This window comes from Ipomoea triloba, chromosome 15 (genome assembly GCF_003576645.1).
Source record: "Ipomoea triloba cultivar NCNSP0323 chromosome 15, ASM357664v1".
Classification (NCBI taxonomy): domain Eukaryota; kingdom Viridiplantae; phylum Streptophyta; class Magnoliopsida; order Solanales; family Convolvulaceae; genus Ipomoea; species Ipomoea triloba.
Genome location: NC_044930.1, coordinates 6,751,222 through 6,766,553, shown reverse-complemented (window position 1 = coordinate 6,766,553; position 15,332 = coordinate 6,751,222). Strand labels below are relative to the sequence as shown.

The 15,332-nt window shown below is 33.2% G+C and overlaps 2 protein-coding genes across 4 annotated transcripts in view; one reads left to right on the top strand and one right to left on the bottom strand.

The window, feature by feature from the left end:
• LOC116006326 (xanthotoxin 5-hydroxylase CYP82C4-like) overlaps window positions 1–1,464 on the top strand; it is a 5,345-nt gene extending 3,881 nt beyond the window's left edge. Inside the window, exons 3-4 of one of the 2 annotated variants that reach the window (XM_031246654.1) lie at window positions 19–522; window positions 631–1,464. In XM_031246654.1, coding sequence (XP_031102514.1) covers window positions 19–522; window positions 631–1,251 — 1,125 coding nt within the window. In that variant the 3' untranslated portion in view covers window positions 1,252–1,464. The remainder of the gene's footprint in view (window positions 1–18; window positions 523–630) is intronic. The other variant, XM_031246655.1, reaches the window with a different exon arrangement.
• A 1,431-nt stretch (window positions 1,465–2,895) lies between these two features.
• LOC116007597 (xanthotoxin 5-hydroxylase CYP82C4-like) lies at window positions 2,896–13,454 on the bottom strand. 2 transcript variants are annotated; one of them, XM_031248311.1, is made up of 4 exons: window positions 13,128–13,454; window positions 12,017–12,564; window positions 3,824–3,985; window positions 2,896–3,713 (listed from the first exon to the last, which is right to left on the bottom strand). In XM_031248311.1, the coding sequence occupies exons 1-4, from the start codon at window positions 13,441–13,443 to the stop codon at window positions 3,090–3,092; spliced, it is 1,650 nt and encodes a 549-aa protein (XP_031104171.1). In that variant the 5' UTR covers window positions 13,444–13,454; the 3' UTR covers window positions 2,896–3,089. The 2 variants fall into 2 exon arrangements, with proteins under 2 accessions (XP_031104171.1, XP_031104172.1); XM_031248312.1 differs by lacking the exons at window positions 2,896–3,713; window positions 3,824–3,985 and adding an exon at window positions 11,002–11,825 and having other exon boundaries at window positions 11,933–12,564.
• Between the last annotated feature and the right edge of the window lie 1,878 nt (window positions 13,455–15,332).

The following is a 15,332-nucleotide window of genomic DNA, read 5'->3' as shown; positions in this document are numbered from 1 at the left end:
TTGGAGAAATTGAAACATGTTTGGGTGACAGAGCTGCAGGCTAACATCAAAGAACTCTACACTACTTGTAGTATTTCTGTTGGTAGCAACATTAATCCCTCCAAAAATAAAGTAATAAACATGAGCCAATGGTTTGAACATTTAACCTTAAACTTGATAGTGAAGGTAGTGGCAGGAAGGAGGTACGAGTACAGGAGTGATGGAGTGGTAGACCAAGAGGCAGAATGTATGAAAAAGGTGTTCAAAGAGGTTATGTTTTTGTGGGGAGAAGTTGTATCAGGGGATACAATATTTCCACTTTGGTTGTTTAGGTGGTTGGACTATGAAGGCCATGTCAAGACCATGAAAAGAGTTGCAAAGGCCTTGGATGCCATTTTGCAATATTGGGTAGATGCTAGGAAGAGGGAGAATGGGAAAAATGAAGATCAAGGGTTTATCGATGTTATGCTTTCGATGATTGATGATAAATTTTTAGAAGGTCAAACTTATACGCGTGACACAATTATCAAGGCAACGGTGTTGGTATGTTTTCTTGAGTTTTTGATTTGATCTGCTTGGAAACTCATCATATAAGTGACTTAGATAGCTAAGTTTGTATTAACATTTATTTGTTGTTATCTTATTCTATAGAGTATGTTACAAGATGGTAGTGAAACGTTTTCTGTCCACTTCATATGGATCCTATCCGTGTTGCTGAAGAATAGAGAAGCACTAGAGCGTGTTCAAGAAGAGATAGATGCCAATGTTGGTAGAGAAAGGTGGGTAGAAGATTCTGATATTAAAAATTTACCATACCTCCAAGCTGTAGTGAAAGAAACATTACGAATGTACCCACCAGCTCCTTTCTTAGTACCACACGAAGCAATAGAAGATTGTACCATAGGGGGCTACCACATTCCAAAGGGCACACAGTTGTATGTGAACGTGTGGAAGCTACATCGCGATCCTCAAATATGGCCGGACCCCGAAAAGTTCTCACCAGAAAGGTTCTTGACAAACCCAGAAGACACCGGTGTCCATAATCGACAGTTTCAATATGTTCCATTTGGTTTTGGGCGACGATCATGTCCTGGAATACTATATGCAACACAGATAACACATCTTGCAGTTGCCCGTTTGGTTCAAGGCTTCAATTTCAACACACCTTCAAATGAGGCATTGGATATGAGTGAAGGTTTAGGCATTACAATGCCAAGAGCTAATCCATTGGAAGTAGTCATTACGCCTCGCTTGCCATCTGCTCTCTATTGATTACACCATTAGAAGATCTATGTTCCTGTTACTGTATGATGTGTATTACATTTTTTACTTGTTATGGGGTAATTTAGGTTTAATTTTCAACAATCGTACCGTTTAATAATTTTGTTATTATGGATTTGAAGTCTTTGTCCTAGATTTTAAGTATCGTTTGTAAGAAAAACATTATTCCTTATCCTGTTGAAACATGCAATATTTTCTCATGCATGTGGATTAGGCGATTAGCTTCCTCAATTTGTATGACGATGCTTGTTATTCCCTCAAGAATTTGACAAGAACTAAAATACTAGAACAAAATATAAAATTATAAAAATGGTTTGGCCCCGATAAACTGCCAAGGCAAAAAATAAAACATTAAACATTAAATCATTGTTGTTCGACTCCGAAGCTATATGATACACATAAAAAGAAAGAAATAATTAATTGGTAATTTAATTGGTTGAGAGTCTATTAGGAATGAATCATATGTAATTTGAAAACTATTGACTAAATATTAGTATAAGTTTAGGACATTTAATTGGTAATATAATATACATTTGTACTTTTAGTATATTAAAAATGTATTGTGTTCATGGTTCACACAGCATTGTGTAATTCATGATCCCCACACACACACACACACAAAAAAATACCGGAAAATCTCCACTAAACTTTCCGGCCTGCGATTCCTTGGTTGCGGCAACATTTATCGGCGTACAGCTCCAGATTTCTGGCAGTGAAGATTCCCCAGGCCAGTCACACACTTCGCCCTATAACTCTTTTAATTTGTTGTGTTATGCTTTCCTAGTTGCCTGTATAGTACTACATTATTACCTAGGATATTATTGTTGATGATTTTTGGGATATTTAATGCTCTAATATCTTATTTTCGTTCATCTTAATCTTAATGATATATACCATAAAATAAAACAGGGTTAACCAAACATTCTAGTATTAACATCAATGGTAAATTTGAGAGTGAATTTACAAATTGGTTTAATGAATATTCAGGTAAGCCCCTTATATGTAGACAATTTTCATACATTTAATTGTTTGAACTTCAACTTTTTAAAAATAAACACTTTTTTATATAATATACAGACACATGATCCTTCAAACAACATTTTAGACATATTTATAATGGATCTTGCTTGCAAAAGGCCATTAAAATCAGTCACTACCTATTCAGGGTTTTAAAATTCACACCATTAATTATGGTGGAGATAGAAAAATAATGAATAATAAAGTTTGCATTATAAATTACAGTATAGATAAGAGTAATTACTATGGTTGATTATTAGAAATTGTCCAAGTTGAGTACTGGGCTTGCCAATTAAGAGGATTGTGTTGTTCAAAATTGTTGAAGTTAATCGATAAGCATACATTCAAGGTGACTAGGTAGGAATTGGTACGAGATGTTTCTGTTCTATGATTCTTTTTTAACGTTTGATTATTGGGGTTAGAGAATAGTCTAGTTCTTAACAATTTCACAAGTGTATTGGATGAGATGAGAAGATTAGCGAAAACAAGTGATAAATTTGTGGAATGAGTATGATTTTTGAATAGATATTTATTCCATTCCTTTTAAAGAGTTAAATTAGCCACATTTTGTTTCCATAATAAAGAAAGAAGACAAATAATATGTAATTGGCAAATATCTTCTAAAATCGAAACTTTAATAGATAACACATTTAAGAAAATGTTGTGTACTTTCGAAAGTAATATAGAGCAAATGGGAATCGAAATTCCATTCACTTATTCTATATGCATGTATACACCATGCATACACTAAAGACTTTTATTTGACCAAATAGAAAATTAAAAACACATACCTGCCCATTAAGCATATATGCTTATAGTTCAAATAGAGCAGGGGAACGCGGTGTAATGAGTACTTCCAAGGGAGTTAATTTAGGTAAGGTAATGCCTCCACCTTCAGTCATGTCCAATGGCTCATTTGGAATTGTGCTGAAATTAAAGCCTTGAAATAGTCGAGCAACTGCAACATGTGTAATTTGTGTTGCATATAAATTTCCAGGACATGATCGTCGTCCAAGACCAAATGGGACAAATTGATATTGTCTGTTTTGAGCATCTTCCCCTTCTAAATTTGTCATGAACCTTTCTGGTATAAACTTTTCTGGATCAGACCAGATTTTAGGATCACGATGCAATCTCCAAACATTGACGTATAGTTGGGTGCCCTTTGGGATGTGATAGCCATCTACTATACAATCTTTGATCGCTTCGTGTGGAGCTAGGTATGGTCCTGGTGGGTATACTCGCATTGTTTCTTTGACTACGGCTTGAAGGTATGGTAAATTCTTAGTATCAGACTCTTCTGCCCACCTTTCTTTGCCAATATTAGTGTCTATCTCCTCTTGAACACGTTTGAATGATTCGGGATGTTTTAGCAATACAGCCAATATCCATGTCAAGTGACTCGCAAATGTTTCACTGGCATCTTGTAACATACTCTGTGGGATAAAACAATAATAACAAATAAAAATTAATACAAAACAAAGTATTGTAAATCCATCCAACATCTCCAATCCCAAGAATATTTTTTAAAAAGTAAGAAACTTACCAACACTATTGCTTTAATAATTGTGTCGCGGGTGTAATGATAACCTTTTGTAAATTGATCATCAATCATCGAAAGCATGACATCGATAAACTTCTGATCGTCGTTACTTCTCCTCTCCTTCCTCCTAACATCCACCCAATCTTGCAAGATGGCATCCACATCCTTTGCAGCTTTTTTCATGGACTTGACATGGCCTTCATAGTCCAACCACCTGAAAAACCAGAGTGGAAATATGGCATCCCCGGAGACAAACTCACCCCACAGATACATAACTTGGCTGAACACCTTCTTCAAACACTGTGCCTCCTCGTTGACCACTCCGTCACTTCGGTACTCGTACCTCCTGCCGGCCACAATCTGCATGATCAAATTCAAGGTTAAATGTCCGAACCATCGGCTCATGTTCACTTTCGGAGCAGAGAGACTGTTGTTCTTGTCGTTGTTGTTATCCATGGAAACAGAAGTGTAGAGTTCTTTGATGTTGGTTTGCAGCTCAGCCACCCAAACATGTTTCAATTTCTCCATTCTTCTGCTGGAGAGTAACTCCACCACCACCAATTTTCGTACATTTCGCCAATATGAATTGTTTGTTGAGAATGTAAAGACCGCATAATCGTAACCAAGGTATTTTCCTGCCAATTTAAATTAATGAATCTAAACTCAAATAACCGTAACCAAGGTATTTACATGCCAATATCTTATAACATTTAGCAACGTACGCTTGAACAGTAATGAGGCACTTGGTTACAAAAAAGAGAGAATTAGACCAAAAAAATTAATAATAATGATGAGTATGACTCAAATACATGAAAATTACGCTTTGTTTGATACATTCACATCTCATAGCATAGAAATCAATCTGATTTCAAACTAATAATAATTGATCAGATCACTTCCAAAACGCATTCCAGAAAATTTTGATCCATATACAGACTATTGAGTAAAAACAAAAAACTAAGAATAAACAACAATTGATCCAATCAATTAAAAGCATTCCAGCAAATTTTGATCCATATACAGACTATTGAATAAAAATAAAAAAACTAAGAATAAACAACAATTGATGCAATCAATTAAGGTTGTATATATGCAATGTAACATGCATTATGAATAAACCAAAGGTTATAGCATTTGATTGTATCATTGTACCTGCACATGTGGTTGGGCGTGCAGCCAAGTGCTTGTCGTTGGTAGTGAAGCAATCCCTGACGCCTTCCCAGTTACTAACCACCAGGATCCGGGATATCCCGAGCCGGATGGTGAACACCGGACCATATTTATCCGCCCACTCGCTCAACGTCTTAACCAACGGAACCGAGGTTCGGAAGAGGTGGAGGTGGCCAATAATAGGCCACGCGCCACCCGCCTCCGGTGCAAATTTCTTGCCCCGTTTTCGCCATGAAAACCAAGCCCACACCAAAGTTGCAATGCCAAGAATTGTTGATATCCACGAAACAGCATCCATGATGCTCACACTTCGATCACTAACCTCGTACGATGATCGGAACTCCTAATAAGTTTTCTCGGGATTTCACTCCGTATTGTGTATGAGTCGTTAACTGAGTAGCGAGAAGACCCAGGGACTCTTATAACCACATTCCTTCAACGTAGGTAACTAATTAGAATTAGATATTTATAGTTATTCAAACACTTTTTTTTTTTAAATAAAACTCCTTAATTTACTTAAAGACTAGTTAAAATATATTTACACTGTAATAAAGACTTTGGAGTTTAGTAGGATTGTGCTTACTTATTTAAAGTATTTATAATATAATAGGGATTGGGCTCCCTATTATGTAACAACAACTCTTAATATATGATAGTCCAATCATTATTCCATAGACCATGATCTACACATTTGTTTGAACAATAAATAAAAAGTACATTTTTAATATACTAAAATTACATTATTTGTATACTTAAAGTACATTATTTAAAAGTACAAAATTTTTTATATATTATTATCAAATAATGTACACAAATAATGTATTTTAAGATATTAAAAATGTATATTATTTTTATGGTCCACACAGTTATGTGAATCATGGTCTACACAATAATTTGCAGAGACAGTCTAGGAGTTTTATTTCCAATAGTTATGTCATGGACTCGGATTCATAGCATAATTTGTCTTTTATTTCTTTTAGGGCTCTTAATCCAATTGTATAGTATAAATAGAAGAAGGACAAACAATTTTCCATAATACAAAATATTTGTTACATTCTCCCTCTATTTTCTATATTTCTTATTTTAACAGTAGTATTAGCGAGCTATGGACTTTTTAAAAGTTATAAAACCAACAATTTTTATTATTATAAATTTAATAATAATAATAATAATACGAAAACGTTACCAGCTTTTATTTGCATTTCCTAGGTAGCTACAGTGTTTTTGTTGGCCGCATAAGATGATGCCCAAATACGTAACATTCCATAAACAGGTTGAAAATGATGCAATGTACAGATGTCAATTGAAAGTGGTCCGATACGTTACGACAAGTAGTGTACATATATGGGCAAATGAAAGGCCTATATTGCTTTGCGCAGATCATTATATCAAAATCGATTTTACCCTTTGTTTTATATTACTTGCAGTTTCATCTTAATTTTCATCAAAATTGATCTTATATATCCTTTTTATTATTATTTAAAATCATAAGCTAATGCCAGTATATCATAAAGTTTGATTTTTATTTCATTTTATTTGTTACATCAAATTATATTTTAGTTGGTCTAGAATGCCTTATGGTTAGACAAAAATTGGATCCATGTTATTTATAAATATAGGAGCTGAGGAAACACGGAACATGAAACATAAATCATTATTTGGTTGTGTGCAAAAAAATCAAAATTAGGCACTAGTCGATGTCGATCTCGTGCTAAGCTACAATGTGCAGGTAGCTAGCATGATATGATCTTGAGGTAAGATGATCGGATTAAGTTGATAATTTAATTGTTGGATTGTTGGTTGTATATTTGATTGAAATATTGGAATTAATTTTGATTAACAAGCTAAGCTATGATTGTTTTTTTTTTTTTTTTTGGAAAGCTAAGCTATGATTGTTTTTTTTTTTTTTTGGAAAGCTAAGCTATGATTGTTTTTTTTTTTTTTTGGAAAGCTAAGCTATGATTGTTTTTTTTTTTTTTTGGAAAGCTAAGCTATGATTGTTTTTTTTTTTTTTTGGAAAGCTAAGCTATGATTGTTTTTTTTTTTTTTTGGAAAGCTAAGCTATGATTGTTTTTTTTTTTTTTTGGAAAGCTAAGCTATGATTGTTTTTTTTTTTTTTTGGAAAGCTAAGCTATGATTGTTTTTTTTTTTTTTTGGAAAGCTAAGCTATGATTGTTTTTTTTTTTTTTTGGAAAGCTAAGCTATGATTGTTTTTTTTTTTTTTTGGAAAGCTAAGCTATGATTGTTTTTTTTTTTTTTTGGAAAGCTAAGCTATGATTGTTTTTTTTTTTTTTTGGAAAGCTAAGCTATGATTGTTTTTTTTTTTTTTTGGAAAGCTAAGCTATGATTGTTTTTTTTTTTTTTTGGAAAGCTAAGCTATGATTGTTTTTTTTTTTTTTTGGAAAGCTAAGCTATGATTGTTTTTTTTTTTTTTTGGAAAGCTAAGCTATGATTGTTTTTTTTTTTTTTTTTGGAAAGCTAAGCTATGATTGTTATGACCTAAGATGATGATATAAATTCTTTTTGGAATTAGTATTTTGAGCACTACATGTCTACATTCCAAAGGAATGACATGGGGACAATGCTGGTCATGTTATGTGAATGACATTTTGATTTTTAGGATGATTTAGTCTACACGTATATTTGCATTATTTTGCATTGAAGAAGTAATATTTAGGGTTTTTTATTTAAAAAAAAAATTAATTGCGATGAGGATAATTATGATCCATGCTTGCATCAATGAGGATAATTATGATATTGAACAAGTGTTTTTTTTTTTTTTCTAAACAAATATTTAGTTGTATTTGAACTATTTTTATTTATGAGATATCATTTAATTTTTCACTCTACTGAATAAATTAAAAACTTTGGCTCTGCCACTATGGGCAACGTAGCAACTTGGCTAAAATTCATGTATAGGTTTTGAATAAGTGGATAAATTAAAAATTATGGAAGGAAAAAAAACATTTTTTTTCCTTTTTTGGAGTACTACTCCAACTCAATTACAATGAGAATCAAACCCATCCCCTTCTCTATGAGAGTGTAATCGAGTGCCAGTGTGGCACTAGACCACAAGGTCTTGGCAAAAAATAACATGATTTAAATCTTAGAAAATCGCTAAAATTCATGTGTAGGTTTTGGATAAGTGAATAAATCAAAAAATTTAGAAGGAAAATAACATGATTTAAATCTAATTAGAATTGAAATGATCACAAACCGTGTAGAAAAATAATTCAAGCCCTGTGCATTACACACTCTTATTAAAATCTTTGTAAATTTGACTTGCACCCTCTGCATGTAGGGGAGAGACTATATGCTATACATATGCAATTCAAACTTCTTCAAATAAAAGGAATTGTATATATACTAGTATGTACAAGCCCACATCACCTTTAATTTTCAATGTGCACAAATGCTACTACAAAGCTTTCCCAACTCCATTTTCCTAACTCGAATGAATACAAATCAATTTTTGATCCACTCATTATCCGTTTTGAACGTAAAATATATCGAATTAAACCTATAACTTAGGAGAAATTGAATCCATTTTAACCAAACCCAAACAGAAAGTAAACTCCACTCAAAACTTTGCCTCAAAATGATCATTATATATGTCATTTTTAGCTAATTTTTCAACATCATGTTCATGCTTTAGTGCAAGGGTTTGTCAATGCAAGTGTGCTAGTTTGGCTTGTAGTAGTGCACATGGTGTAAAGCAGTCAGGTTATTCACAAGCGAAGATACACGACACTTGGTGCGAGACAATTGACACATGTAATTGATAAATGTGTTTCCCTTGATGCAAAACAATGGACACATGTAATTGATGATATATGATTCTTGGTACGAGAGAATGGATACGATGTATGACCCTTATGGGTCCATTCCTATCTAATTTCCAAGACAAATAAATTCATTTGTTTAGTTCAAGTGAATTACAATTTCGCGAAATTAAAATTTTCTTATTTTCATGGAATTAGAATCCCATGCTCTCTTGGTATTTCAATTTCATGAATTTTAGTTGAAAAAAATAACTTCGAGACAAAATTACTCATTTTTTAAAATAAAATTGATGTTTGATATCTCTCTTTCAATAGCGTGTCTTCTTCTTCTACTCTCAACACAAAATGTCAATCAATAGGCCAACCTCAATCAAATATATTTTCTCAAAACTCCCTTATCTATTTTATTGCTTTTGTACGTTATGCAACGATAGAGTTATTATTTAAAGTGTATTACATAAATTTTCAAAAGCAAAATTTGAATTTCGTCATTTAGGTATAATAATAATAATAATAATAATAATAATAATAATAATAATAATAATAATAATAATAATAACATTTTAGACTTTATACTACTTATTCCCTATGTATACCAAAGATGGGAATTGAAATTTCCAATAATTCTATTCCTACAAATCAAATACTAGAATTTAAATTACCGCTTTATTATCCATCTACTATGAAATTGCAATTCTTTTCCAACTAATTCGCCGTCCAACCAAACGCTCCGTAATTGGTGCAAAACAATGGACACGGCCCATGATTGCATTTGAGAGCACACAATTATGAGGCGCTACCTGGTTTGGCTCAAGGCTCATGCTTGTGTGTGAGCTAAGTTGCACAAGTAACAGACGAGAGTGTTAGTAGAACTTTGGCATGTTTCAGATGCTAGACTTGGAACATATGGCCATATAAATGACATGCTCAGGCAATTTTTGGTTGGATATTACTCCGTAGTAGTATTTCAAAATTTTAATTTTCATTTCTTCAAATTTTTAAATAAGTTTCATTCTTTACTCTCTAATTTTCAAACAGAAAAAAAGGTACATGTGTTTTGTGCTTTTGTTTCTCAAAATAAAAATTCTTTAGTTAGTAAATACACATACGCAAATATGCAATTCACAATTTAGATTTTATGTTATTTCAGTGAGCCACGTAATGTGTGTGTGGACAGATCAAATGAGAATAGGATCCTCCTGTAAAAAGTGAGGATTGATCTCAGTCATCCATCAAACTCATCAATGTTGAGGTTTAGTTTTAAAAAAAAAAGTACATGGTCAATTTTATAATTATTAAAAACTTTTAAGCGAACGAGGTTCATTTTATAATTATTACAAACTTGAAAGTTTAATAATGTTAAGATCTTATCCTTTGATTCCTCAAGATGGTGGGTGTGGATATGGCCACACCTTTTACAATGAGAGGTGTTTCTAATCTATGTTAAAATCTTTGATTTATATAGATTTTAGATATATATATATATATATTATTGTATAATAATAATAATAATAATAATAATAATAATAATAATAATATAAGCCATTTTTATATTACGAAGTATAATTTAGGAAATAACTTATATAGTACTCCAATATATAATGTTTGTATATTATTACCATTGAAGAAGATAACAAAATGTACGGTGAATGCATGTGCATGATAACAATAGTTAGAAATGATAATTGAAGTTATAATGGTAGAGGTATTTTTGACCAAAATCTTGTACAGTACAACTCTTATAACATAATGTATAACAAAGAAAAGTAACAAAAAAACTAACATAAATGAAGTGTACCCTTCATTCACTGACATAAATGAAGTGCTTAGATATAAGATATTACATAATTTTTGAAATCTGAATGTTTGGGGTTTGATTTTCTTGCAATTTGTTTTTAAGAATTTAATTTCGTAGGGGTTTTTGTAATTTCCTTTCCTGCTCCTGTCTCTATCTTGCTTAGCTTTGTGTGTTTTCTTTTCTTTAGCACGGGACTTAGGCTGATTTTCGTATTCTTTATTGGTTAGAAAATAATAATGATATTGATAGGTTCATAACAATATCACACGTGAATTGGACGAGATGATAAGATTAGTGAAAATAAGTTGGATAAGATTTGTGGAATGAATATGATTGTATGAGTAGAATTCTATTCCTTTGACTAAGTGAAATTAGCCACATTTTGTTTCCATAATAAAGAAAGAAAACAAATAATATGTAATTGAAAAACATCTTATAAATCGAAACTTTAATAGATAACATATTTAAGAAAATGTTATGTGTAATTACAAAAAGTAATATAAAGCAGATGGAAAGGAGTTCCATTTATTTATTCTATATGCATGTATACACCATGCATACACTAAAGACTTTTATTTGACCACATAGAAAATTTAAAAACACACCTGCCCATTAAGTATATATGTATTTATAATCCAAATAGAGCAGGGGTTAAACGCGGTGTAACGAGTACTTCCAAGGGAGTTAATTTAGGCAAGGTAATGCCTCCGCCTTCAGTCATATCCAATGGCACATTTGGAACTGTGCTGAAATTAAAGCCTTGAAATAGTCGAGCAACTGCAACATGTGTAATTTGTGTTGCATATAACATTCCAGGACATGATCGCCGTCCAAGACCAAATGGAACAAACTGATATTGTCTGTTTTGGGCAGCTTCCCCTTCTAAATTTGTCATGAACCTTTCCGGTAAAAACTTTTCTGGGTCAGACCAGATTTTAGGATCGCGATGCAATCTCCACACATTGACGTATAGTTGGGTGCCCTTCGGGATGTGATAGTCGTCTACTATACAATCTTTCACCGCTTCGTGTGGAGCTAGGTATGGTCCTGGTGGGTATATTCGCAGTGTTTCTTTGACTACGGCTTGAAGGTATGGTAAATTCTTTATATCATGATCTTCTGCCCACCTTTCTTTGCCGATGTTGGTGTCTATCTCCTCTTGAACACGCTTCAATGATTCCGGATGTTTTAGCAATACAGCCAATATCCATGTCAAGTGACTCGCAAACGTTTCACTAGCATCTTGTAACATACTCTGTGAGATAAGACAATAATAGCAAAGAAAAATTAGGATAAAACGAAGTCTTGTAAATCAAACACCCCAACTCCAAAAAGATATTTTCAAAAATGTTAAGAACATACCAATACAATTGCTTTAATTACTGTGTCGCGGGAGTAATTGTAACCTTTGGTAAATTGATCATCAATCATCGAAAGCATCACATCAATAAACTTCTGATCTTCGTTACTTCTCATCTCCTTCCTCCTAACATCCACCCAATCTTGCAAGATGGCATCAACCTCCTTTGCAGCTTTTTTCATGGACTTGACATGGCCTTCATAGTCCAACCACCTGAAAAACCAGAGTGGAAATATGGCATCCCCGGAGACAAACTCTCCCCACAGATACATAACTTGTCTGAACACATTCTTCAGACACAGTGCCTCCTCGTTTATCACCCCGTCACTCCGATACTCGTACCTTCTGCCAGCCACTATCTGCATTATCAAATTCAAGGTTAAATGTCCGAACCATCGGCTCATGTTCACTTTCGGAGCAGAGAGATTGTTGTCCTTGTGGTTGTTGTTATCCATGGAAACAGAAGTGTAGAGTTCCTTGATGTTGGTTTGCAGCTCAGACACCCAAACATGTTTCAATTTCTCAAGTCTTCTGCTGGAGAGTAACTCCACCACCACCAATTTCCGTACTCTTCGCCAATATGAATTGTTTGTTGAGAAAGTAAAGACCGCATAATCGTAACCAAGGTATTTACCTGCCAGTTTAAATTAATGAATCTCAGTTCAAATTATTATTGAGAATATTTCAGGTATTCCAGATCCAATATTTAGTAGATACCACTACTAATTCGAAGATAAGTTCTCAGATGTCACTTCCTTTCTGGTCTCTCCAATTCCATTTATTAATGTTAGTTATTTTTAAGTAATTAAACATTATTTTCTTAAAGAATAGAGTTCTGGAAATTACTTTGGAAAAAAAAATTTGAAAAGTTAGAAAATTGTAGAAAATGAAGAGCTAAACAAACCAGAAACAAATAAATGAATAGGGATAATCCCAGCTAAGATAGTTAAGAATACACACTTGTAAATTATAATCACAATGTTACAAATTTGAATTCTAACCTTCTTAGTGTTAACCAATCAGATATGAGTAACCTAAGATGATTTATCTCACTTTAGTCCGACTAGGGTCAGAAGGTGGGTTTACTAAGTGCACACTTCTAATTGCGAATTTCCTTTTTCACCCAAAAAATAAGTGAACTGAACCGACCAAAAACATTTAACGTTGTATGTAACATACTATACTATTTTATTGTACCTGCACATGTAGTTGGGCGTGCAGCCAAGAGCTTGTCGTTGGTAGCGAAGCAATCCCTGACGGCTTCCCAGCTACTAACCACCAGGATCCGGGATATGCCGAGGCGGATGGTGAACACCGGACCATATTTATCCGCCCACTCGCTCAGAGTCTTAACCAAGGGAACCGAGGTTCGGAAGTGGTGGAGGTGGCCAACGATAGGCCACGCGCCACTCGCCTCCGGTGGCAATCTCTTGCTCTGTTTTCGCCATGAAAACCAAACCAGCACCAAAGTAGCAATGCCAAGAACGGATGATAAACACGAAACCGCATCCATGACAGTGGTCACACTTATCTCACTTGTATGAGTTGTTTGTTCAGGCTAGGATACTATATATAAGCATTGCTTTGCTTTAGTTAATTTGCTACTACAGCTTTTTTTTCTTTTTCAGGTCACCATATGTCCTGAGCATGTCCTAACTGTTAGTGGCACATTTAAGTTTGTATCACTAAATCACAGTGTTGGTCAAATTGAATTTTCTATACAAAAAGAAATTCAAACTCTTGACCTCTCTTAAGGAACGGGACCAGCCATAATTGTTGAAGGTACATTTAAATTTGTATCATATTCAGACTAATTCGCGTTGCGGGCCAGATTGAATTTTTTATACAAAAAGAGATTCAAACTCCTAACCTCTTTTAAGAGATAAGAGTGCATTTTCTAAAAAAAAAAAAAAAAAATTCAAACTCCTGATCTCTCTTAAGAACAATAGTTTACCGTTACTCACTCCAATTAAACTAGTTGATTATAGGGGTTTGTTGGCATATGATAATGCCCAAATACGTAACGGTCAATAGATAGGCTGAAATGATGCAACGGACAGATGTCATTTGAAAGGCAGTCCGGTACGATACGATAAGTAGTGTACATATATGGGCAATTGAAAGGCGGATATTCCTCTGCGCAGATCATTGTATCAAAATCAATCTTATCCTTTACATTACTTATATTTTCATATTAATTTTCACCAAAATTAAGGGTTAATTCTATTTTTTTCCTAGATTTTTAGGTGACAATCCACTTTTAGTCCCTTTTTATTAGAACATCCACTTTTAGTCTTAGTATTATTGTGGCATGACTAATTTTGGTCCTTTATCAACAAATCAGTTTAAATATCATTAAATACAAGGAGATTTCGGTCTTCAATTATAAAAATTTTCAAAAAAATAAACATAAAATATGTAACGGTTCAACATACTTTGTTTAAAAAAGATTGAAATGTTTTTGTATTTAACGATATTTCAATGATTTTGTTGCTAGCTAGAGGACTAAAATTGGTCATGTCACAATAATACTAGGACCAAATGAGGATGTTTTAATAAAAAAAAAAAAGAAGACTAAAAGTGGATTGTCACCTATAAATCTATGACCAAAAATGAAATTAACTCCCAAAATTAATCTTATCCTTTTATTATTATTTAAAATTATAAGCTTTTCTCTTCGTTTTTTTTTTCTTTTAGAAAAAATCATAAGCTAATGCCACTATATCATAAAGTTTTATTTTTATTTTATTTTATTTGTTGGATCATATCATAGATTTTTAGTTGGTCTAGAAAGTCTTATGGTTAGACAAAAATTGGGTTCATTTTGGTTCTTACTTCTTAGTGTGAGAGGAAACATGGAACACGGAACATAGAATGTAAATGATTATTGAGTGTGTGCAATAAGTAGAAATCATACACTAGTTGGTGTGTCATGCTAGGCTAAGGTGTGCAAGTAGCTAGCATGATATGATCTTGAGGTAAGACGGGTTGCATTTAATCTATGGATGGAATTAAGAAGGGACGGAACGATAGGCATGGACAAATATTGGCAGAGCCATGCATGTAGGGAGGAAGAGCATGACAAAATAATTTCACTGAATTTTCTTTCTAAATATATATTGAGTATTTTTTTTGTTGGAATAAGAGTAAAATAGACCATCTAACTACACAAGAAACTAGCCAATGACCTTGTGGTCTAGTAGCACCTGGTTGCACTCCATATGAAAGGAGGTGGGTTCGAGCCTTAGTGGAGGCAATGTTGACTCTTTGTGCTTCAGTAGGTTGAGAAAGTAGTTATGAATAGATACTACATTGTAACATAGTCACTGTACTAGTACTCAAAAAAAAAAAAAAAAAAAACTACCATTGATTGCTGACATGGCAGTTACTAGAAGAAAAATT